Here is a 27,964-nt window from a genome sequence, read left to right on the forward strand (position 1 = left end):
AAAAAAAACAGTTTTTTTCCGAAGCGAAAAAAAAGAAGTCATATTTTGTAAACTTTTATTATTTCAATTGTTATCACAATTAAAATGATCGTTAAAAGTAAAACTGTTGGCCATTTATTATTCTGATAAAATTCTGCGGACTACTTTTGTTAGCGGAACATGCTCTCAAATTAGTATATGTGATGCGTCCTTTCTCGTCGTCATTGCATATAGAGACGTTAGTATTGAAACCACTTATGAAGGTAGGTTTCTCGAATTATATAATAAATAGAATCTAACCCTCGTGTTCATGTTATATTGAATCTGGCCAGCACTGGAAACAACGATAATGTTTTTATCTGGCCAGCACTGGAAACAACGATAATGTTGCTGTTGAAGATTTTGTTGACATATCACCCATCATACGTGCTTGCGTGTATACTGCGCTAAATATGATGTTAGTTGTGTACTTATATACCTATATGCCTAAATACAATGATGACGCTCACTATCTTCTGTCAAGGCGCTGTTTCTCATTTCCCACTGACAATCTGGTCGCTCTATCGAATCCACTTCCGATTTGAGTCAAATTTAATGACTGAATGAGCCCCTTGTCTGTGCAGTTTACGAGACTGAATAGCATCCTTGTATTTGACATCAACGTGTCGAGGAAATATTTCCTATTAGAGACGGAAGACGCGGGGTGGAAAAGGAAATACGCATGATCGATTAATAAACATTTGACAGCTTGTGAAATGGTTTTTAGCATTTTCACATTTCAGCTGGGAGAAGCACCTTACAGAGGACTACGAAAAACGATTTTGAATGCTTTATCTCACTAAAATATTGACTACTAATACACTCGTGGTGTTCCTGCCTGCGGAATCCTTTTGGTTTTATCATCTAGATCCTTAATTCAGGAAATGGAAGTACAATGTAAGATATACACGTAAAATTGCACCTATAACATTTGGTAACAGACACAATATACCAAAATTAATTGCACTTATTTTGCCCTTCGTCCTTTTAGTACACATCTGTGTTTATAGGGACAAAAAAGGTCCGAGTTGACATGAAATACTGTTGAGACGGAAGGGAGGTTCGTTTAACCCCTGAATTATATGATTTCAATAAAGTACAGGACCGCTGCTTATTCTTTAATTATGAGTGAGTATGGTATGTATATTAGGAACCGTGCAACTATTCAAAAGAACTAATTGTGGCCATTAAGGTTACGGTAAACTCCGGACAACTAAATATCCATCAGCAGAATCTACTTCCTTACCTCTTTGAAGATGAACCTTGCACACACAATTTGCCTCTACAAGTTGATTGTTCCAAAAATGCTTTCCCACTACAATATTTTACATTTTGCAACATTTCATGGTTGTACTTTATAATTGGATTTGATGAAACTGGCTATGTTTCTATTGTCATCTGCTTGATACCCATATAAGGTAAGAGAAACCTGTATATATTTGATTAAATCAAAATTTGCGTTAATAATATAGATAAATATTTGTCATTTAGGAAATCCCATACAATGTATCAAGCAATCGTTTAGAACAATGAATTCAAGCTATGCTTTAACACTTGGTATACAAGCAATGTATCCAAGCTATGTATGCAAGCGAAGTATCCAAAACATGTATACATGGTATGTATACAAAATATGCTTAAACACCTGGTATACAAACAATGTTTCCAGCAATGTATCCAAGCTATACGTATAAATAATGTATATTGTATTATGACATATTAGTTGCTAGTATTAACCAAATTAATTGTATGCCAAGATGCATATACATAAATACAGGTTTACACAAATATCAGTGTGTGTAAAAATCACAAATATGTGCGACACTGTCCGTAGTCTCCTGTGGAGATAGACACGTGCGATCCATATATAGACATCCCCGAGCCCGTGCTAATCAGCTTTTGTTGTTCTTGTGCAGTAGTCAGGTGGGTATTAAACCTGCCTCCTCATCCTCAGCTGGTCGCCTGTTAGCACCGTAGTATCATCATAACACCGAGTTACGGCCAGTCAATAATTGACTTTTATGGAATGTTCTTATTGGTATAGGTGGAGAGCTGTCAATCACTGCTGCTCCGTATATAAGGTATATAAGTATGTAAGCGTAGCTATAAGGATACTTTCCCGACAGATTGGGTCCTTTGGATGGACTGGCCCTTGGTATTCCATACGACCGATACATGTTCTGTGTATAAATTGCGATTGGGATATTTTGTCAAGGATTTGATGTGCCATACCTTATTATGGTTCTGTTCAATCGAATGTTGTTATCTTGAAGTCAGAAGGGAGCTTTCCCGTATTGGAAACGTTGTGGGCTGTTAATTTTCCCGTTGACTCAATTTGTGATAATCTGATACATCAGAAAATTTGTAATATCGATTTGCTGATGTTGGTCCGCTGGTCGGAGGTGAGACACAAAGGGCTAATCCACAGTCGCGAGGGGAGGTATCACCCTGCTCTAGTTTCGAGTGTAAGACAAATCAAAGTTACACAATCCAAAACAGGAATGTAAAAAAGAGCGGCTTATATGGGTTGTACAGCGTAGAGACGACACTATACCAGTGATGTAGGTGTCCAACGTGTGCGTAATTCAGTAACAATGAACCCACGGTTTGCCGGAGTAGGGAAGCGAACGAAGATCTTCTCACAGTGGCTAACAGCAACCACCCGAGTACAAGGTACGGGCCTTCTAGTCAGTGTCTTTATCATTGTATAGGATCTACTACTATAATACATTTGTAACGTAAAACACTTTTGTATATACAACAAAAAACTCTTCAATTTTCCAAGTTGTAGAAAATATGCAGTTAAGAATTGAAATTATGATTTCTTTTTTCTATTTATCAGATAGTTGACACAAGTTGAACTGGGAGCCTGAAGTTGGTTCCTAGTTCCTAGTTCCTAGTTCCGTTTAACACAAACGGAACTGGGAACCAGACCCTAGTTCCGTTTAAAATCGAAATAACGCGTCCAATGGAACTTCGACCAAAATACTAGGTCTGTTTCAGAAAAAAACATCATAGCCAGCCTCTTATAATCGACTGGGAACTCAAATCTGAATCCAGTACAGGAATCGAACCCACAACCTTTCACACGAAAAATAAGACTACCATAGCCTCTATAAAGTAATTGGTCCTATACGGAACTGAGTGTCAGACTCCAGTTACGTTTTTCCTTAAACGGAACTGGGAACCAGACCCCAGTTCCGTAAAGTAAACGTATATGTTTTTTTGTAATTCTTTCCCTGTCTACTTCGTAAAACGAAAGGTCAAAGGAGCGAATTTATATCTGAATCCAGTACAGTACAGGTTCCCAGTTCCGTTTATGTTAAACGGAACTAGGGTCTGGTTCCCAGTTCCGTTTATGTTAAACGGAACTAGGGTCTCGTTCCTAGTTCCGTTTATCTTTAACGGAACTAGGAACTAGGAATTAGGAACCAACTTCAGGCTTCCAGTTCAACTAGCTACATGCCAATAATTTCTACGCTAATGGCTTCATTTCCATTTTCACATGTAAAACTTTTTTTCTTTTTTTTGTTATAACGGTTTTTAAATAAACGAAAGCCGGCGTTTCCTTTTTAATTCATATGTTTCCCACTCTATCACCATTGAAGTATACTTGGACGAAATAATCCATAGGAAATATATAATCATCCAAACCGTTCATGTTATTAAGACAATATTTTTTGTGATTTCAATTAAACATTTGGTTGATACCAATTCAATATAGAGACGTTAACAGTGAGTTGAGTGCAAACTGTGTTCATTATATGTGTCGGTAAATGTAGGCTGTCGTGATTAGAAAAGCCACATCCATGAAAAACAGTACTTGTTGTTTATTACCCCAAATTATCTATCGTAATAAAGTCACTGCTAAAATGGACAGTAACGCCTTTCATTTCATACACAACTGATGCATTTTTATCTCCGATAATATGCTAATCCGGTAACTTTGAATTATTGTATTTATAATGTACTTAAGAAACAAAACAAAAGGGAATCATTTCACACAATAAAATGACATTCGGAAACAAATACTGGAGTGGAAAAATCCATGTCTACCTTAGTCTCACTATGACCCACAGTTACCCAGTGATAAGATTAATGGACCAACGGACAATGGTGAAATGAACGCGTTCCTTGTTGTTCTCGGTGGCCATGATAATTGTTACCCCATGCCGTGTTCCGGCACTTTATATGGCTATTCATAAAGGTGTCAGGATATGAGTCTGGATGTAACACAGGTCGCAGTGTTAAATCATTACTTACAGATACTCATCAACCTGATTTCTCATTCATAGAAACTCAATACGTACATATATTTAAGAAACACGGCTTTATAAGTCAGATCAACCAAACAAAACATTGGGTATTATTTTGAGTTCACAGCCAGTGAAACTTCATTTTCATTGAAAAAAAATATATAATTAAAAAGATGTTTCAATGATATTACAAATTTTCAAAAAGAAGCGTTTTGATAAAATTAATTGTAGCACTAAAGAAAATTAAAATTTTGGAGGATCGCGCGCTCTGTTGCTGTAGTTAAGAAATACCAAGGTTAATGAGATCTCACATTATAAAGCAATGTTTTATGTCATGTCATTTTGTCTAATTATACAGCTGTTGTTTTAATTCTAACGCGCTCCATGTATCCGTAGGTAACTATATACGGCAGGTGTCGTCGATTTAGCATCGTTCCGGATGTTCTCCATTAAAAAAAACCTGTTCATTTTCTGCCTTAGTTTCATCTTTTTATTTTAGATCAGTTTAAGATTGTTTACACGTTGGTATGCAGACTTAAAAAGGAAGGAATCTGGAATGTCATTTGCTAAATCATGATATGAAAACCTTAGAACTAGCCACATGACAAAAATCACCTTTATATTTTACTCTCTAGAAATTTGATCAAGCCAATCTAAAAGTAATTTCCGGCCTCATGTATGGGGCTTCCCTTTTGTTCTATCCACTTGTGTTCATCACGGTTCCTGAAATTGTCTTAATATTCAAATTTTTTATTTCTCCTTTTCTGTTGATAAGGCGGAATGAGTTGTGTAGCGATTGACAATTAATATCGTATTGATGTTTAGAAGGTGTTACACACCTGTGATTGATAACAGTAAAGATCTCTTTGAAAGGGACATGTCCTACACACCGTCATTAGAAGAAATTAAGCACCGTGTATAAGCCGCTTGCATAAAACATAACCCAACGGACCCGTACAATGCTTTATGTAGGACGTTCGACGTCGGAGAGTCTCAGTTAGAGTCATTGTGATATGTCGGGCGCCATCTCACGGAATTCAGTAATTGATATTTCGCGAATCCATGCATACCAGGTATTGGTCTGTTTGATCAGATTAAAGCTGCAACTAAAAGCCTATGTCCTAACGATATCTTGTTCAAAGAAGCTGGCATTACAAATTCCTGCTTTGATGTGACATCGACTTTGCTACGGTCGTATACAGTATATCCGGATTGCCTTATTCAATGGATCGTATATACATAATGTAAATATCGTAACAATATGTGGATTTCACCTTTGGTCACCACACAACAAGCGCAATCCTCACACAGAGATATAAGGGTTCAAATGTATGCTGATTTCCAATAAAAAAAATCAATATAATTAAGATATCGCTGATTTAATTAAATTTAAATGGGCAAATTTATGAGATTGTGTCTGATAAGGAGCCAGCATCCGGCCGTACTGAAACACAGGGGAGGAATCTACTTGTCTGTATATACGTAATTTAACACGACCGCCACCTCCCTCCCTCGTAACCAAGGTAATGCTGTACAATGTGTAGCCAATACAACGATCACAAACAAATCCAAGGAAACTTTTCTTGTACTGTATATTTCACTGATTAATATCATCTTAATACATACATCACAACTGACTTCATTGTATTATATAAACAATCAACAAAAATGTATATCAAAACAACGTATCACTGTGTTATAGATCTCACAGAGATAGATGACACAAAACATCTCAGCATTTTATCAAATCTATCACAGCAACCTAGCGTTGTAGTACAAATGTTTCTGGAATGTTCTGGAAGTCTTGTTCTGCAATAGATATCAGCGGATCTACTGGTTTAAACTTCGCGTTCAGCTCCCTAAGTCGCCGAAGCATAATTTGTCACAGAAAGGTCTGTATGTTCCGAATAACGCTGGTGGATTATAAAATGGCATGGGTTGGTACCACAGTATATGTGCTGCAATATTCAAGTGAGATAGAACTGCAATACACCTGATATGGCTGCTGCTGAAAAATCCGCATGTTGTGTTTGATGTTTTGGTTATATGTATATCTAACTATTGTAACGCACATTCTAGTAGCTTACAAGGTACTCTGGCTATCAACGTTGTTATATTAGACGCATTGGGATGATAAAAGTAACATAGGGCTACAAACGCTCAAACCAAGCTGGTAAATTGTACTTTAACTCATGCAAGTAGTGATAAGTGGGAACAAATTTATAACAAATTTAAAGTGAACCCTTTTGTTTAAAGTGAAAATTTCGGGTAGCCAAGATTTTACTGTTTGTTTTCACATGTCTTTTCTTAAAACATTTGAAATCTTTGTCTCTTATCTAAAGCCTAATTATAGTTATCTCACAGTTTTGCTGATATTTCCTTTTTACTGCTAGTAGAAGTATAGTACCATGATATTGCTAACACCAGTAAATGGATGCATATTGGTGTTATTTTGAACATTTAATTCATAAATATAAAACTTTCATTTACATAAATTGCATGAATTGGTAATGAAGAATCCATCTATAGTTAACAACGAGAGCGTTTTAAAGAGAGTTACGTTTGCTTAAAAAAGGGGCATTTTGCAGAACATGTAACAAGTCAATTGACTTGAATGCGGTTTCAGCTAGCCATCAACGTCACGTATTAGATGTCAAATTGATCACCTGATAAATGTATGTCTCCCGAATGGATCGTTTGTTTCGTGATAAATAGAGCACTATATCTATCACAAATGAATCCGCATCAGGAGACACCTCAAAGATGAACGAGTTAGTACCAATTTGAGACTGTTATTGAATCGACATTGAGTCGGGGGTGTTGCTGAATTACAAGTAATAACATTTGACCTTTAGGAGCTGATGGCGCTGTCAGGTTCATGTCAGAGCGTCGGCGAGATGCTAAGGAGTAACGAGTTTATAACATAAGAGCAACCGGTGTAACTTGTTCAACATTCGAAATTTAACATATCAAAACCAATAAAATACGCAGGTAAACTACTCTAACTGTAAAACATCTGACTACGGTCATTTACAAAACTCAAATTAAGCATAATTGCTACTCTTACTTTTTTGTTGATATCAGGACATTATAAGAGCGCTTTTGCTTCTTTTTGTTCGACTAAATTTATCCTTCCTGTATCTCCAATCACCTGATAACTCGTCTTATAACAGTTTGACCCTTTATGACCTTTCTGTGTAGATTGGTCGTTAAATCTTCATCATTCCATAAACCAATTTTACAAATGGAATTCATTCCAAACTGCTAACGCGGTGTTTCCTCGAGTAGGGGTGATAATCTGTAGCGTTTAAATTATTCAGGTAATTTGTAAACTAATCAAAACAAGATACAAGTAATATAGAAATGTGTATCTGCGTAACTTCAGAAATAATGGGCATTCCGTATATAGGAGCAAGAAAATCCGATAACGTCTCAATTTGCCTCCATGCGCTAATTCCATTTCCTGACCGCGTATAAAATATCAATATACAATGTAACTCATATCATGAAATGTTTACCAATGAATTCGGTGATATTTACGTCCGCCAATGAATTTGATAATATGTACGTACATTTCCCCTGCTAGACCCTGCATAGGAAACTGTGTTAATCGGGCTACCTGTTTGAACGAAATGGAATAGGAGAAAGTTGTATGTCTTCTAACTGCCTCGATTAAATTGAGGCCATTGTATGATCAAAATATGTAGGCTGGTTTGCACAGACACTTTAAAACTGCAAATATGTGGACTTTTTTAATATTTATATCACGATAACAATAACTTAAGCGTAAAAACGTATTGAACGGCTTTTCCCAATGTCTGTGCCAATATTCATGGAATTTGGTTGCCAACATATTTTCCACTGATAAAAAGAGTATATCACACTTCAAGGTCGATAATCCATGTGTTCCTTCAAATAAAGTTATAACACACTTCAAGATAAAAAAAAAAAAAAAAAAAAAAAAAAAAAACTCCATATATTTATCACTCATCTGGCGGTGAACAATCCATTAGTGTACATTCGATGGAATGTTTTATGAAATTTAAGGGGAAAACAATTTATGAGTTAAATGAATGGTTTTCATCACACGACTTCAGTCAAACGATACATATTACTAGATAAGGAACATCTCCACGATGGCTGATTCAATTTCATAGTTAAATACTTGATAGGTTTCAATAGACCAGAAGATTAGTCTCCCGGAATTGTAGCTCATGTGGGAAGAAAGAGAAATGGAATTAAACAAAGAGTTTTTAAGTAATTTCCTATTACTTACATCCCTTAGGGGTTCATCAGATGTTGTTGTCCTCTCCACGTGAATATAGATATCCTGTGATAAATCTCTATAGAGGTTAAAGTAGTAGGAATTCACAAAGAAACTACTCGTGTTATAAATGTATGATGTTCGTCTTGCGGAATATGTGAACAATTTCAACTGACTGAAATATTGAATTGCAAACAATAGAAGATAATAAAAATTGTTTGTCTTTTGAGAGGTATTTTTTTTTACCAAAGAGATACATTGACAATATAACAGTTTTATTTTTATCTTACTGTTGTTCAACGGAACTGTTAAATCTTTGTTTGAGTTGTCTTTTTACATTTTACATTTTACAGTTTACATTTTACATTTTACAGTTTACATTTTACAGTTTACATTTTACATTTTACATTTTACAATTTACATTTTACAGTTTACATTTTTACATTTTACAGTTTACATTTTACATTTTACAGTTTACATTTTACATTTTACAGTTGCATTGTAAGTTAAGGGCAGTAAGATAGCCATGCATGCAAGGATTTACGTGGAGCACGTACAAATTCCCGCAAAATATTCAATTGTAAAATCATTAATGCCAGTCAGGAACAAAAACTTTAACAGTATGTCTAGTTTGATGTAACTCCGGTGAGTGTATTTATATGACTGATGTAATTATGTGACTACAGAGTGGAACGAATTAAATGGTAATTGAAATGTTGCATTTCAAATTTCTCCCTTGATACTGTATGACAACCATGTTAATAAGATAGTCGTGATATGGTATATATATGTTTACAGTTTTAATATGTTTAAATTAGATAGTTATAGATGAAACTTATGAAGCACATTGTTTTTTAATAAATATGAGTCCATAGGGAGGTTTATTTATATATATTTCAATGTTAAAACACTTTACCAACGAGACAGTCATGCCGGTTCGGACGTTCAATTAACGAACCACTCCTGATAGTTGAAACACGTCGAGCCACTTCTGAACGTTCCAAAACTACATCGCTAAGCTGATTTTAAACTGACATGGAACCTGACTCCATTCTCTATGAATTTTTTTAAAGAATGCTTTCCAGATGTCAGTTACAGACTCAATTAAAAACGACGACTGCTGGTTTTATGAGAGAAATGTGTTTTCAACTTTAAATTTATGAACAGTCTTAAATGTTCAAGGGCTTGGTTATTACATGAAAGGATTGGACCTGCCGAGTCTATTAAGTTTAAAACAAATTTGAAATGTAATTGATAAAAACAACCGACGAAAAACAAGCATCCTACAAATCGTTCGATTTAATTTTGTCTGGAAAATTAATTGCAGAGCTAAATAACACATTGTGATTTATATACGTATGTACGTCAACTGTTGCTAAAGGTGCTGGATAGAAGCATAATTAGAGCGTTATTTTTCATTTATTTACTCAATTTAATTCAACTATAAATCGATACATACGGCAAAAAAATGAAGAACCATTTACAAGGTGACACTTGAAAAATGCACTAGGGAAATACATTGTCAGACCAAGTGTTCTGGAAGGGTGAGCGTTGTATGCTTCATCTACGATACCAGCTTTGCAAATCGAGGTCAAGTCAAAGTAATGTAAAGGCCTAAAAGATCATGATGGCGGCCATTAAACTTGTCCGTATTCTTCATCGACCTGCATCTTTGTAAGCCTCCCCCGAAGGTCATGTTGTAAGTTAAGATCTGTAAGAAATGGCCCTGAAGGTCAGGAGGGTATATGCGATCGATGTTGTCTGTAAGTTTATTGTTATTCAAATTCCGTTTGGTACATGTACATGTATGAGGTATTGTAGTGTAAAGGTCAAAAACTCAAAAGTTTTGATAGAAGAAACCTGTTTGGGAAGAGGATGTTGAAGATTGTTTAAATGGTATTAAGAGTTGTAATGAGAATTAGAATAATGGCTTGATTGAGCAATTTGATAAAACGTTGTTTATAAGGATTCTTGTGAAGATTCAGAATCCGATTCCGTAGCTTTATCATTAGTTGGTATTAACAGGAGCGTGATTAGCTAGTACATTGTTTTTTGTCCTTTGAAATATTGGAAAATGTTTAGGCAGGGTTTGCTTGGTTATCGGGTGAGCCTAGTTCTTTTCTGCAAGCAAGTTATATAAAAGCATTTGCAGACAAAGGTTGAGAAATTAGATGCTCTGTCTGCAGACACAACTACAGAAGTATCATGTAGTTATTTGAGTGTGGATCGAATATTGGGGCAAAGAAATACAGATTTCTTTTTCATTTTTGATTTCAAGCATTTTATTATTTTTGAATGAATTACATACTAGATTTTACCCACTTTAAAAGTGAATCCATTTCAGCATGCTATCGTTTTGCCCATTGCCTGACAAATTCTTCAACACAATCCATCATTATCTAAAAATTGACATTTCAGTTGATAGCCGAAGTCCTAATTTGATACTTAGGATATTTACATGGAAGTCTCTCTTAGCTTTGCATTACGGATAACATCGATATCGCTAGTTACACGCCATAGTTGCATGAGAACGTTGAGCAAGAACATGCTGATGAAGAGTTGTGCCAAGGTCATCTAAATGCAGCTGTTAGTGTTCGGAGGCAGTGATTTTATAATAACTGTGAGAAATGATTGAGGTACTTTTGTGCATAGGGAATTTTGATTGTAGGATGTTATTGATGTTAATTGCATCTATCCTTTTATTGGAGAATTCGACTTTCATGAAATACCCCGTTATTGGAGAGACTATCAGTCCGAACAGCCTTAAAGGGTCGACTCTGCGCCACGTTTTCAATAGATTCAATACTAGTTTCCAATTTTCTTAAGAGGCAGTTTCAGTAGAATCCCCTTGTAAAGTTTGCGACAAAAGATAGGAATTAGAGCAAAAAACAGTATGGTTCATGTCTACGTTTCCGTCTCCATTGAGGAGTTAAAACATTAATCAAGTATGACTGCATTCCAGACTAGACACATTCCATAAATGGTCATTGCATCCATAGGGTGCAACCGTGCCAAGTGGCTATGTAATACTATCGTTTTCTGCGGTACGCCTATGGATTGTCAGGTAGGTAGAAATGTATTTTTAAACATTGGTTGTCTCCGCGCAGTTCACTGCCAAACGATGACCATTCAATTGATGCCGTAATGGTTCCTTTGTGTCAACAACTTAGATCAAGGTCAAGGAGGTCACACACGATACAATACACAACTATCTAGGTTTTACATGTAACTCATTTATTCAAAGTTCATTTTACAATTTCTCTAGTGATGAAACTACTGTAGATCATGCCAGTGACATATGTATTACATGTCTTACATTTCCACATTTGAAAATGATATAAAAACTCTACCGTTGCTGAAACATCAAACAAATCGAGAAGATCGATTTTACAAGATTTTAAATGTTCATATGCATCAGAAGTTTAAATTTAAATGTTTCTATGCATCAGAAGTTTAAATTTAAATGTTCATATGCATCAGAAGTTTACATTTAAATGTTCATATGCATCAGAAGTTTAAATTCCTCATTTTGAAATATTGAAACAACTTTTTTTGTGTCTGAAACATCAAACTAATCTATAAAATCATTTTACAAGGTTTTTTTGTACATTTAATACCTATGCATCAGGAAAAGCATTGTGCAAAAAAGAGGTGAAACAAGGGCTATTCATGAAACCGTTATCCTCAAGCATTAATTCTGTGTTCCAGGTATATTTCTTTTAACGCACTGAAATCATTTGATATGATCAAAAAGTCCTGTGTAATCAAAATAATATTTGGTTAGATGTCTCTTTGATGTTTTTCGAAATTCTTAATTAAATTAGTTTTGTTCTACATTTATAACCAGAACAAGAATAGAGGATTGAACACAGAATCCGAGTTTTAGCAGTACAGTTATGAACTGTATCGATTGATTGCCGTCAAAACCAAACAAGGGCTGTGATAGTTGGCAAGAATATGTGAGACACCGACAAATGAATGGATGAATCCCTAGAACCCGTTGGCATGGACTATCGAAAAGTAATTTGTATTTTCCACAAGGAATGATGAAAGTGCGTATCAATTCCTTGGAAATTGGTCTTGCAAGACTACATTGAATAGTGTCTAATGATGTGTGTATGCACAGAACGGTCAATGCCGTCCTCTGGCCAGGCGAGCCATCTTTATAACCGGAAGGCTGCCTACTGAATGTCAGTCGACACTTCTATGTGGTGATTTGACGTTCTATCAGCGATGGATTTTCATTAAGGGCCAATCTAAGGCCTTGTCGAACCCACTCAGCGTGCTAATCGTGTTATAGTGACCACCTCTGGTGGTTATTGTATAAGGATGTTTGTTTCATTTCCAGAAACGAACAATAAATAAGACACAATTATTGAATAGAGTTGGCAACATTTTTAATTAAATATACCGTCCCTGATCATCTACATGAGTCGTCCAAATAGTTCAAAATGGGGTTCCAGAGTAACACAGTCAATACCAGTTTGTATATGCAAATATATAAAGCATCAACAGCAGCTGTTATTCTACAGAAAACAGAAGTAACAATGTTCAAATCGAATACTACGACTCAGCTAACCCCTTAAAAAGGTTTGGTCACCATCAAGTTTAACTCTCTGCTAAGCCATATTTTAGGACCCCATTTTACCGGTATATACATGGTAAATGTAAAACCAAGGACCTTATGCATGAACTTTAAATATTGTCATTTCGTGAAACATGTTGTAAGAAATGTAACACTTTTTATTACAATGCTTATAACATGTCTAGCTCATTGATAACATCAGGGATTGTAAAAGATGGCAAATAATCTTAAGTGTAGTTATTAATCTTAGCATTCTCTTTCCTATTCAAAATCGTCTATATTGCTTTGGAAGTTTACTATGATTTAAGTGGTATATCACTGCCACTTCCATCCTACTTAGAGGCCTCTCCGGCCTGTAACGTATGAAGGAGAAAATAAGATCAGCGTGATGTTGGTATGTTGATGAAATAAAAATAAAAGTTGGGTCGCAAAAAAGATTGGCATTTTTTAATACTGATCAACTATTTTTGTTAAGAAATCCGCCTTAATCACTAATTTCTCAACGCTATACAAAAACTTTTAATGACTTTCATACGAATTACTCTTAACCCTGGACAGGTGTATCCGCACTTTTACCGGTGTGAGATTTCCTTGTGTCAATCGGCGGGATTCTCCTATTCATAACAATGGTATGACGTCACTTCAACAATATAATGACGTCACGTCAACAATCCATCAACGTCACGCCAACCCTGAAATTATCATTACATTGTGTATATGATACACAATGGGAGGGTAAGAGAAAAAGAATCATTCACTCCCTTGTGGTTGAGATAGGGATATCTCAACCATCGGGGAAAGATTCTTAAGTTGGCAAACACTCGTCAAAGCCTCGTGTTTTGCAACTTAAGAATTTTCCCCTTCGGGTTGAGATTCTCCTATCTCACACCCAAAGGGGGTGAAAGATTCTATTAATGACGCCGTTCTTACTCTTACTGTTTTGGTATTTATTGTCTATCCATTTTACTATCATATCTAGGATAAATTGTGCGGAATAAGAAACAATGCGGCCGACGCAAAACATACCAGACACATATGCTTATAGATGAAAGTCTAGCTGGTAATTAATGTTGGACAGAGCACTTTGTATTCTCAAAATATGTATGCTTATTCTATGGCGGCACTGGCAGATTCCACACACACACTCTCCTATGGTGGTACCACTATGTCTTTATGCTGCTTATGCATAATCGAGAGGCAATATACATGCATGTACAAACATATTTTGTAACTCGATACAAGATGTTTAAAACATGTGAAGGTTTATATCAGTTCCAATTTACAGTTCGTTATTTTTTAAATGAAAATGATATTTCCAGATCGAACAACTGCTCTTGGTCTTTGTCGTCTATATTGTCCCTTAAGTGTTGTAAGTTTCGCCATTGTTCCTCGTTTTCACCATTGATAGGGGCAATATTTTTAGGCGCACTGTAATTTCAAGGGGCTATACCACCCGTCTGTGGCACTAGGGGACGGTCGGTGTTACCTATTGAATTGTAAATGCTGGCTTGCCACATTTACACTTGATAAACGCCGACTTGGCATGCTATCCTGATGCTGTTGGTGAGAACGTTTTAGTGTACATTTCTATCGATCGGATGGGGTTAATTAGCTGAAAATATGATATGGTGATTTGAGAGCATACATACCATTGACTAGTGACCGAGATTCCTTCTATAAACTGATAGTTTGGTATTGTTTAAATCTCGAAAACGTTAGCAGGTAGCATAAATACATCGCAGATTAAAACCAACGATACACTCTTTACCTGCTGCTGCCAATATTTAAACGAGAAAAGGGCCTTACGATAGCAACTTCGTATCGAAGATAGTCCATGTTGTCTCTTTTTAACGGTTAAGGTCAGAAATCAAATGAATCAAAGTTTTTGTACTGCATGTGTGTAGAAAAAACCCATACTTTAGCATTTTATAAACAGGTGGATGTTTATATAGTACATGGGTGTTCGTAGAAAGCTTTGTTTGAACAGACAATTTTGCTAGTCTAATAAACCATACGAGTAAGAATCAATACTTAGGTGCGCTTACCTCTATCTTGTTCATGTGTCAATTTTAATTTCGTTATTGATTCATTGAAATGCAGATAGTCCCTCTGTGCAATTCGAGGATGTTTATTAAGATGGCTGGGTGATTTTATTTTCCTAAAGTGTAAAATTTGCCATATCAAATTTTGTGGAGGGTGTTGGATGTGATGGTTTGTAACTCTCGAAATGTGCTTCTGTAATCATTGCAAGAGCCTAGCATTCGTAGTTTTCGATTTTCGACAGTTGCGTGTTTCAGGGCCATAGCTTTTAACTGCCAATGACAACAAAATGATAAAAAGTTCACCTTCACCGGCGTGCCAGAATAGCTATATCCCTGTCTAGCGCCGGTCCTTAGGCCAAGTTTGAATTAAAACAGGGACTATAATGTTATTTTCAGAAGATGTTATGCAAATTAAATACCAGTACAGTAAAGAGCACGTCTTGGATACGGCGTTCTGTCAAGTTTGACGGAGATAAATGTGCAGGAGCTGACCAGACCTAACGTTATGGTGGGGCGGCCGTCATTCCTAACGATCAACAACGATTACCACACAACAACCCGTATTGTTATACCGCACGTGCTAGTCTCTGTGCTACGTCCGTTTGTTCCTTCTGCCTGTCTATACCTATCAACATGCACATTTTAATCGACTAGCTCATCTTAATAATGCTAAAATGTGTACCTGACCGACATATCTAATCCTGACTACTGCATAGGAATTGGATTTAATATGGAATTAGAAAGAGTTTGGTGAACCGGTTACATACAAGATACTTGCATGTCTGGTATGCTGATGAGACAGTAGTTAGAATCCTTTGTAAATCTGTAACACTACCTAGAGCCCAGTAGGAGACCAAGTCAGGACGTCCGAAAGTGCATAATGAGCTTATCTTCTTTTATTCTAGCGTCTAATGAAAGGTCTAACAGCAAGGATGATGTGAGAAAGGAGAACGAATTGCTGTGGACGGAACTGGATTCCCTTCAAAGAGAACACAAGAAACTTAAACAGGTTGTCGAACAACTGGCGCGTGATTATGAGGAAAGTAAATACTTTGATCCTCTGCGTCGCTATGAAAAAATGAAAGGAATGATAAAAAGGACAATTTTGCACCTTCGTCTAAATCAGGACGACAAGGGGTCGAGTTGCGGTATTAGTGGACTTATACAGAGTTGTCGGGATTACGCTCACCAGGTGGAAGCAGGAAAACGCCGCGAACAACACCAGTCTGCAAGTAAGATGTTTCCTACTCCTTCGTTCATCACAATTGTGTCAGATTTCTTATTATAAATAACATTTCAAAGGAAAAAGTTTAACATCTTTTTTCTATTTTTTTAGATGAATTCTGAGTTTTTAATATTACACTGCGTATATATTTCCCTTATGTAATTATCTTAATAGTTGTTAAAGATGTATATTAAATCATTTTAATATAACTAATAAATTAGTCACAAGAGAATTGTTCTAACGATTGAAGTAGCATTTCGTAACATTTGGTTTTTATACTATACTAAAAACTCACTAATTGTCACTGCGTTCCATTTAGCTGGATTTCGAACTCCGAATAATCATTACTCAAAATTACTCTTAAGACGTAAACGTAACGCTAGCATATATTTGTGGTTGGTGTATATTTCCGCCAATTGTTTAAGAAGATTGATTTTAACTTTTATTTAAACAACGTGTAATCAACCTCCAGAGTTAGCGGGCTTCGTTTCGGGTCCTCGATAAGAATCTACATTGTGCAGCAGTCCACTGAAAGGTACTTGGCGTCTTTTGCTCATCGATTTTTTTCATATTTCCCATAAAACGTTCTCTCTAGTTTTTACATGATACAACATGAACATGAAATGTCTCGACGATGGGTTTTTTCTTCTCAAACTGGACTTTGCCATGTTATCAAATTGGCAAACGGCATTATGAAATCAATATTTAACACGATATTTATTAAGGGCTGCCGATATTATATTTATTCTGACGTTTTTGTTATGGCTATTAATGTTTATTGGAGATTTTAGAAGTAAGTTTCACGCTATTTCAGCTTTCCTCTTATTCAAACTTTTAGGATGAGTTTAGCTTCAACGAATCACAAAACAAAGAAACTCGGGTTGATGAATATTAAAAAACTATCTGTTATCTGTGACGCCTCCCAAATCAACAAATAGTAGCTGTCATATCTATGTTGATCTTTTGATATTTTTAGTGTAAACGAATAAGAAGCTTGCTGCTTTCCTTTTCAATTTAGGCATTTTTATTCTTATTGTTTTGCGGGTCAACTTATGCTACTTACCTTTCCAATTTTATGTGATATTACATATACCAATGCACCCTTATCCAACCATCGAATTTAGCTACGATAAAGTGTAAGGCATGAAGCCATTGTACAAAGTACATGTAGGTTATTGATGTGCTAAGCCATTGTACAAAGTACATGTAGGTTATTGATGTGCTAAGCCATTTTATAAAGTGCATGTAGGTTATCGATGTGCAAAGCCATTGTATAAACTGCATGTAGGTAATTGATGTGCTAAGCCATTGTATAAAGTGCATGTAGGTTATTGATGTGCTAAGCCATTGTACAAAGTACATGTAGGTTATTGATGTTCTAAGCCATTTCATAAAGTGCATGTAGGTTATTGATGTGCTAAGCCATTTTTTAAAGTGCATGTAGGTAATTGATGTGCTAAGCCATTGCACAAATGCATGTAGGTTATTGATGTGCTAAGCCATTTTATAAAGTGCATGTAGGTTATTGATGTGCTTATCTATTTTCCATAAATTACCCTGCCAATACAGAAGCTACATTAAAAGTCTGACATCAGCAGTGGGGTTATAAACTTGCTACCGCTACAGCCAAATATAGCGCGTTTAAGGTTAAAAAGTAACATATAAATTTTCACTTCTTTCGTGGTTTGTGTGATGATGATAACTGAACAAAAAGTGACTTCCGGTCCGTCACTTTATGTATGCGCAGCATTCCTTACACGTATACAAAGACGATTCACAACGTTTATACATGTACTGTATTGTAGTCGGAAAGCGAGATTACTGCTCCCAGTTAGTACTAGCATGGAACACGCGAATACACCATGTAACGGCTCGCACAGGATTGATAAAGACCTTGAAATGTAAAACTGTGGTAAAATAGAAACAATGGTAAAAGATCGTATTATAGAAACTGTTGTGAAAGTCCGTGTAATAGAATCAATGGTAAAAGTCCGTGTTGTAGAAATAGTGGTACAATTTCGAGTAATAAAAACAATGGTAAACGTCCGTGTAATAAAAAAAGTGGGAAAAGTCCGTGTAATGGAACGCACAGTGGTAAAAGCCCATGTTATAGAATCAGCGGTTGAAGTCTGTGTAATAGAGCAACAGTGGTAAAAGTCCTTGTAATAGAATCAGCGGTAAAAGTCCGTGTACAAGTGTCAGTGGTAAACGTCCACGTAATAACAACAGTGGTAAAAGTGATGCAATAGAACACACAGTGGTAAAAGTCCGTGTAATAAAATCAACGGTAAAAGTCCGTATAATAGAACACACAGCGGTAACAGTCCGTGAGATAGCACACACAGTGGTAAACGTTCGTGTAATAAAAACAGTGGTAAAAGTCCATGCAATAGAACACACAGTGGTAAAAGTCCTTGTAATAAAATCACCGGTAAAAGTCCGTATAATAGAACACATAGCGGTAACAGTCCGTGTAATAGAACACACAGTGGTAAAATTTCGTGTAATAGAATCAGTAGTAAAAGTCCCTGTTATATAACACACAGTGGTAAAAGTCCGTGTAATATAATCAGTAATAAAAGTCCGTGTAATAGAATCAGTGGTAACAGTCCGTGTAATAGAACACACAATGATAAAAGTCCGTGTAATAGAATCAGTAACAAAAGTCCGTGTAATAGAAACAGTGGTAAAAGTCCCTGTAATAGAACACACAGCAGTTACATTCTGGGTAATAGAACACACTGTGGTAAAAGTCCGTGTAATAAAAACAGTGGTAAAGGTCCGTGTAACAGAATCAGCGGTAAAAGTCCGTGTAAGAGAACACGCAGCGGTAACAGTTCGTGTAATAGAACACACAGTGGTGAAAGTCCGTGTAATAGAATCAGCGGTAAAAGTTGCGTTGTATAGTAACAGTGGACATCCGTGTAATAGAGGAAAAATGAAGTCTGTAAAAGTCCGTGGAATAATGCGACTGCATAATCATTTTATCAAGTGACGACTTAATAACCATAATGTGATATTGATGTCATAAAAACTTTGTATATTTATCAAGTTACCAGATGTGTAGGTTTTATAAACTCTTAACCTATACCAAAAGTGATTTTCTATTTGAAAACTTGGTACAACCATCGCAAGCTCTTAATAGTAATATATGAGATGTATATAAATAACAATAGAGGATGTCTTAACATGTAACAAGTCAAGGGGCCCAGCAAAAATTTATTCAACATCGAAGCATGGCACCATTTTTACAGCTATCACATAGCACTGTGATGTTACAACTAAGACCAGAATCCGTATGAATACAAATCCTTAAGTGTTCAGAAAGTGCTTCAGTCCGATAACACTACTAAGCAGGTATCCGTTTGCGCTTAGCATATTGCTTATCTCATTAAGTGGGTTGCATGGTTTTTCGTAATGCCTAAGAATATTTTTTAAAGTTAAGCTAACACTTACCCTGTCTTAAACCTTTGAGCAACACGCTTACCTTTGCAAAATGAATGCCGCAAATGGACAATATAATGCACCAGTTTAAAAAGGCATTAAGACGGGAAAGACATTTTCGAGACAGATTTGATCCACTCCAACACTTTGATGCCTTAGAACTTTACCAGCAATTGAGGTTTGACGGGGAGATTTTTTTTTAATATCGATATGGTTAAAAATGATATTTCACATGCAACGGGGAGAAACAGTTTACCTCCACAAATGCAATAGTAATTACATTTAGATGTTACGCTACTTGGGAAATGCAAATACTATGTACAATGTATATAGTTAAATTAACGTCTCAGTACATAAGAACCGTAGCTTGTAAATAATAATAATAATGATAATAATATACAGCATTTATATAGCGCCCTATATAATTTGTAAAATTACTCTAAGGCGCTTTACAACATATGGATAATAGTAATGGTTATAATTGTGAAAACAAACAACAAAGGCTTGCAATCACTTTCATACATTTAACAAGGAATGTGCACATAATTGAACAAATAAAAGGTGTGGTATTTACATGACGTCTTTGCAAAGATTCTAAAATGCAGACGTGAAGAGGTGAGTTTTTATGTCCCTCTTGAACTTGGCCAGGGTATTCGACTTCCTAATAGCAGATGGTAAGCTATTCCACAACGTAGCCGAAACCCTCCCAAAGCATCTGTTTCCGTAGGTCACAGTACGAGATTTTGGGACACACAACAAAGATTCTGACTCCGACCGCAGTGATCTTGACGGCTGATACAGGGTAACAAGTTCCTGTAGGTACTGAGGAGCTGTTCCATTCAGTGCCTTGTATGTGTATACCAGAATTTTGTACTGCGACCTGTATCGTACAGGTAACCAGTGCAACGAATAAAGCGCAGGTGTGATGTGCTCTCTCTTTCGAGTACGAGTAACTAGCCGTGCTGCAGTGTTCTGAACCCTCTGCAGACGACTAGTTAGTTTGTCAGATATACCACAGAGTAGGGCGTTACCATAATCCAACCGAGAGGAACATATTCCACTTCATAAATGTTCATGTAGTTGCAGATGCACGTTATCGCATTCTTGACCTAGCTGCAAGATGGCCATGGTCAGCACATGAAGCCAGGATCCTTCGTGAAAGTTGCCTAGCCATATTTTTTTAATAAAGAATGGTACCAGTATAATGTCATTTATTTGGCGACAGCGGCTAACCCTGTAAAACTGGCTATTGACATCTTACCATAACCCACAACCTTGAGCACAGACTCTGTACAACAGGTATCTTTTCTCTTGTCTGTACATTTTTCTGACAGAAGTAAGCTTGTTATCGGTAAGCGATTGTGGTTTTGTTTTTCTCTCAAAAGGGCTATCTGTCTCCATGTCTCGCGTTTTTTTCTAGGTCGTCACCCCTACTTCAATCTCATAATCTCTTTGTTCTCCTCTACCTTTTGTGTGAGGTACACGCATTCGTCAGCCATCCAGTTGGGCTTTTGCAATTTTTTTCATGGAATCGCTCTAGCATCTGAGGCTATATATTTACAGCAACGAGCGACTGATTGAAGGAAGCGTGCGAACGAGCACGTTCTTCCCCGACGTGCTTTTAACTAATATAACACGTCATTGGCAACAGGTATTTTAAAAACGTTTGCGATCTGCATTGCATAGAACAACAACTAAGTATGTTGTTCAGAATATCTATGCAACGGAGAGAAAGCAACTTGCTTATTAAATCATGTTAAAAGTGTATTTAAGTATACATTTAAGAAAAATACTTAGAACTTGTATGCATACGAATCCTGTCGTACCGTGCCTTGATACTACAGTGTTGAGACAACGAATTTTAATCCAAAGAATTCTATACATTTGACTTCTATAAATTAAAGACATTACAGAAAGTCAAAATGGCTGCGTAATTTGAAGACGTTCAATAGACGATAGTAGGCCGAGTGTTTAGAATAACCTAATTCTAACGAAGTGGGTTTCTGTATAGACATATACATAGGAACGCATATAGGGAAAAGTCACGTTCCCTAGGTAATATACAGCAACAATTTATAAAATCAGACTACCACCATCTGTACTGAAGCATTCAAATTAGGGCATTCAAAAAGAGGTCAAACGGAGGTCAAACAGAGGTCAAACAGAGAACAAACGGAGGTCAAACAGAGGTCAAACGGAGGTCAAACACATTCGAGACTTCACATCAAACCACGGCTTTCCGTCACCGCCTCCGCCCTAATACACTGCATGTCTAAAACCGTTATACAAAAATCCAATCTTTCCAGAACGATAAAAGAGTGAAAATATCCAATATAATGATGGAACTGGGTTTTTTGGGGAACCATGTCAGGAAATTTTTCAATTTATCACCGTACTGTACGTTCATTGGGTATCTTCAGCCGACAACGCTTCAACCACAGGAGAACTTAACTGCAAACGAGCTAGCAAGTAGGACGTAGCTCTATTCCATGTTAACATGGAGACATTACAGCAGCACTAAGGAAGTTGTAAAAAACCAAAATGGGTCTCCTAATACTAGCGTTGTAATGGTATTATTAAATATGAAATTACGGGTCACCTTTTTATCACTTTGTCACTGTTTCAGCAGGCTTCATTCGCAAGCGAGCAAAGCGGTCTTTTGAGAGCATCCGCGACTGGACGGAAAAACGAAAAGCTGATCCTGAGACTGAGACAGTCACAAAGATTCTGTGTATATTGTCCAACAACTGAAAACTGTTCGTATGGGGAAATAATGTATAAACAATAGTTCAAGCTTGCAGAACGTCGGTGATACTGCAACCGGGTTCTGCATCACTGAGCTCTGTCGAGGTTATCCATTACCGTTTGATACAGGAGGGGTTATATTGTGAAACCATATCTTTTGGGGGTCAAGGATCAACACGAAGAGGTTTTCATTTCCTTGTAATTCCATGTAAGACAGATAAGAACATGTTAAGCTAAAACTTTTGTCTGCAACCATCATCCATGTTTTCTGACACTTAAATTTCGCTCATTGTACTCGGTTAAAAAATAGACGATCTGGAAATAATCCCGAAGACTAGCGAATATCTAGATATGGCATTGAAAGCATCATTATTTGAGAAAGTATATGTGCCTACTAACCATTCACAAGGTGGCGCTTACAGAGCCTTCGGTTTCGTCATGACATAGTCCAGGGGTGCAGAAAACGGAAGTGAGCGTGAGCCCGGACTTGCAAGGGTAAAACTTAGTTAGTGCATAACGACATTCGATTGATCAACATTAACAAAAATATTACGCAATTCATACATTTTTTTATTGTTGTGCATAAAAAAATGTAACATATTTTGAGCTGAACAAGTTTTACCTTCTCGATTTAAAATTAAATTGTATGGATTGGACCAGAAAACTAATTTGTTTATCATATATATAGACCGAAAACCTCTGTGCACTCTTTACATAAACCGCATCGCAGTAAAATGTGCGCTTCGGTTCATACATCGATAGATGAATTATTGTCTATCCAAATCCTTAAATAACGAACTGATGATTAATTTGTCTTGGGTGATCAGGTCGATATGGCTATTCAGTGCCTATAAACCAACTAATTAACAGACATGTTCCGTATCACACCGAAGAGCATATCCATTTCCTGAAAGTCTACTTTATCTCTTATATAAGAATGATGTCTGAAGCCGGAATAAATGTATTATTTTGATAAAATCTAGAGCTACATGTAGTTCCTAAAAGGCATCAGTCAGGCGAAATTATATATCCTACAGTGTGGTGAAGTGGTACATGTAGAGCAGAACGGTTGTGGTTCGGAGATACTTTTTTTAGCAGTTTTGTTCTTGACGTGGAGTATATCTTAAGATCGGTGGAAACCAGACCATGCGAGCGACAATAAGATAGCTCCATTTATTATTTTTAGTGAATATCAGAAAAGATAGAAGATTTTTTTTTTCTGTTAAAAGATCTGAACAACGACTGGCAAGCAATTATGCAGGAAAGCCACGAACGTGTCTTCGAAACAGCATATTGAGTACTTATTAGTTTAAGTTTGTGAGAATGTTGGCAACATTGATCTAACTATAAGACTATGGAACTGCAATGAGTGTACAAACTTATCAGCGTGATTGGAACTAGATTTTGGCGAAACTTGACTTTCTTATAACCTCATATATTTTTATCAAACAAGCTTGCTTTCAGCTTCAACTTTTTAAATCAAACTTGTTTGATGTGTTAGGACAGGTGTGAGACACTGGAACACTTCAACATGATGAGCGTTAACGGCTACAACGACACGTTATCTGTAACATGTAGAACCTATGAGAACAGGCCTTAATCAGATCGTTAACCACTGTACTAAGTTTTGTCGTTTGCTTTGTCAGTCTTTGTAGCTAATGCGCAAGTGCGTGAATTCATATTCAGAGAGTCATCACTCACTTCGGTTTTTGCGAAAAGAAGATTCCTTTGTGATGGTCACGTTGTCCGAGATGGCGAATTGGATGATATCCGTGTAATAGAACTTAGTTCGTAATAGCATTTTAGATCATGTCTGTGAAAAGGAAGTTTATCCGAACTGGCGCATTGGATCATGTGCTTGTAATAGAACTTGGTTCGAGATGCCAGTTTAGATCATATCTTTGTCAGAGTTTGCACATTTGATCCATCCGGATAAAAGAACGTTGCCCGCGCTGGCCTTGTTATATAACTTTGTCCGAGACGGCACACTGGATCATCTCAGTGGAAGAAAACTTTGTCCGAGTTGGCACATTGGATCATATATATATAATTGAACTTTGTCGAAGTTGGCACAATATATTTGATCGTATCCGTGTCGTGGAAGATGCCTTATTGGATCCTTCCCGTGAATAGGAACTTTGTCCGAGTTGGTACATTGGATCATCTCCGTTTAAGAAACGTTTTCCAAGTTGGCACATTGGATCATGTCCATATGACTGAACTTTGTCCGAGTTGGCACAATAGATTTTGTCCGGATAATAGAACTTCAACCTAGTTGGCACATTGGATCATGTGCTTTTAGGAACTTTGTCCGAGTTCGCACATTGGATTATGTCCGTTTAATAGAACTTTTTCAGATGTGGCGCATTGGATCGTATTCGTGTCATAGAACTTTGTGGAAGATGGCTAATTGGATCCTTCCCGTGAATTGGAACTTTGTCCGAGTTGGTATATTGGATTATGTCCTTGTAAAAAAATCTTTTTGAAATGGGACATTGGATAATGTCCTTATAATATAACTTTTCAGGGAGGCACATTGGATTATATTCGTGTAATAGAATATGTATGAGTTTTAACATTGGATAAATGTCCTTGTAATAGAACTTTGCCCGATTTGGCACCTTCTAATTAGGTCACGTCCTTGTATTAGAACTTTGTCCGATTTTGGCACCTTGTAATTAGGTCACGTCCTTAAATAATAAATAATGTTCTTATACATACCATGTAACATATCATATATATTATAATGTAATGTAACTGTAAAACGACAGAGTATTATTACATTTCCATGGAAATATGCACGAGTAGATGTGTTTTATTTCTCGTGGTCAGCTGAGTCAGTGGCGACAAATATTGATCATGAAATGTATAGCAAGTTGCTTAAGGCTATCGTACTCTCATTATCTCGTACATAATACCTTTAATGTCATGACACAGAAAATTCCTAACAAGATTGCTCCAAATACCTAACGGCTATCGTTACATTGCTTATCAGAATAAATCGGATTTGGAAGAAACAGATTTGAACATCCAATATAAGGTTCGGAAAAGTTACCAAATTATCTAAAATGAGGTAATGATATGTTCTTATTTATCTTTAACTAGGCCTAAATGACATGGATATGAAAATGGAAAAGCTCTGATTTCTTCATACTGACAGCTACATATATGTACAAAGTAACTGTTAGAAGTCATACCAAACCTATCTGCCATGTACAACAGGTGCAAATGTCTCTCGGTTTGTTTGGTTGTTCAGAGAAACGTTTAAAGGATTTCTTTCATCGGAAACGCTAACCTTGAGCAGTACATTATATTAACACTTATCAACGTTACAATGTACAGTATGATCACTTAGGTGTAACAGGTCGTATCAACAGAGCAATACATTATATTAACATGATCACTTAGGGGTAACAGGTCCTATCAACAGAGCAGTACATTATATTAACACTGATCAACGTTACAATGTACCGTATGATCACTTATGTGTAACAGGTCGTATCAACAGAGCAGTACAGTATATTAACACTTATCAACGTTACAATGTACAGTATGATCACTTAGGTGTAACAGGTCGTATCAACAGAGCAGTACAGTATATTAACACTTATCAACGTTACAATGTACAGTATGATCACTTAGGTGTAACAGGTCGTATCAACAGAGAAGCACATTATATTAACACTTATCAACGTTACAATATACCGTATGATCACTTAGGTGGAACAGGTCGTATCAACAGAGCAGTACATTATATTAACCCTTATCAACGTTACAATGTTCCGTATGATCACTTCGGTGTAACAGGTCCTATCAACAGAGCAGTACATTATATTACCTCTTATCAACGTGACAATGTACCGTATGATCAGTTAGGTGTAACAGGTCGTATCAACAGAGCAGTACAGTATATTAACACTTATCAACGTTACAATGTACCGAATGATCACTTAGGTGTAACAGGTCGTATCAACAGAGAAGCACATTATATTAACACTTATCAACGTTACAATATACCGTATGATCACTTAGGTGTAACAGGTCGTGTCAACAGAGCAGTACATTATATTAACACTTATCACCGTTACAATGTACCGTATGATCACTTAGATGTAACAGGTCCTATCAACAGAGCAGTACATTATATTACCTCTTATCAACGTGACAATGTACCGTATGATCAGTTAGGTGTAACAGGTCGTATCAACAGAGCAGCACATTATATTAACACTTATCAACGTTACAATATACCGTATGATCACTTAGGTGGAACAGGTCGTATCAACAGAGCAGTACATTATATTAACCCTTATCAACGTTACAATGTACTGTATGATCAGTTAGGTGTAACAGGTCGTATCAACAGAGCAGTACAGTATATTAACACTTATCAACGTTACAATGTACAGTATGATCACTTAGGTGTAACAGGTCGTATCAACAGAGAAGCACATTATATTAACACTTATCAACGTTACAATATACCGTATGATCACTTAGGTGTAACAGGTCGTATCAACAGAGAAGCACATTATATTAACACTTATCAACGTTACAATGAACCGTATGATCACTTAGGTGTAACAGGTCGTGTCAACAGAGCAGTACATTATATTAACACTTATGAACGTTACAATGTACCGTATGATCACTTAGGTGTAACAGGTCGTATCAACAGAGCAATACATTATATTAACATGATCACTTAGGTGTAACAGGTCCTATCAACAGAGCAGTACATTATATTACCTCTTATCAACGTGACAATGTACCGTATGATCAGTTAGGTGTAACAGGTCGTATCAACAGAGCAGTACATTATATTAACACTTATCAACGTTACAATGTACCGTATGATCACTTAGGTGTAACAGGTCGTATGGTAATCAGACCATATGCAATGTGCTTTATATGTTTCTATTGCTTGCTTTTGTAGTGTCACATGTCTGTTCCATGGTTTGGTTTAGCATTGTTTAACGTCATATCAACAGCTATGGTCATTTAAGGACGGGTCTGTTATATGTACAAGCGTGCCAGGGTTTTCTGGATAGATGTTATATTAGCATTGTATGATTTAATCCTTAGTGCTTAGAAATACTTTAAGTTATGATATTCAAATGTTCACTTTTAATAATGTCTTCTTTGAATACTTAAGTTTTACATTGTTTATCTGTAATCGTACTTCATGCTGCTTTTGTTTATTTAAATTTTAATTTCTTATCAACACTATTCTTGTAATCATTTAATGAACTGAAACTGTTATATCTCGGGGCCTTTGTTGGCAGGGGATACCTTATCACTTTGAAAACTGGGATATGATACCTTGTTCTTTCATTGTGAAAGGATTTAAAACTATACATGCGTAAAATATCAGTGACTACCCTT

At 36.4% G+C, this 27,964-nt stretch overlaps 1 protein-coding gene across 1 annotated transcript in view; it reads left to right on the plus strand.

Annotated features, from left to right (window-relative positions):
- Positions 1-2,143: 2,143 nt before the first annotated feature.
- Positions 2,144-27,964, plus strand: part of LOC110451523 — a 29,308-nt gene continuing 3,487 nt past the window's right edge. The window contains exons 1-2 of the mRNA XM_021499592.1: positions 2,144-2,691; positions 16,071-16,397. Of these exons, the coding sequence (XP_021355267.1) occupies positions 2,613-2,691; positions 16,071-16,397 (406 nt within the window). The 5' untranslated portion in view covers positions 2,144-2,612. The remainder of the gene's footprint in view (positions 2,692-16,070; positions 16,398-27,964) is intronic.

Source organism: Mizuhopecten yessoensis, unplaced genomic scaffold (assembly GCF_002113885.1).
Source record: "Mizuhopecten yessoensis strain PY_sf001 unplaced genomic scaffold, ASM211388v2 scaffold6129, whole genome shotgun sequence".
NCBI classification, from domain to species: domain Eukaryota; kingdom Metazoa; phylum Mollusca; class Bivalvia; order Pectinida; family Pectinidae; genus Mizuhopecten; species Mizuhopecten yessoensis.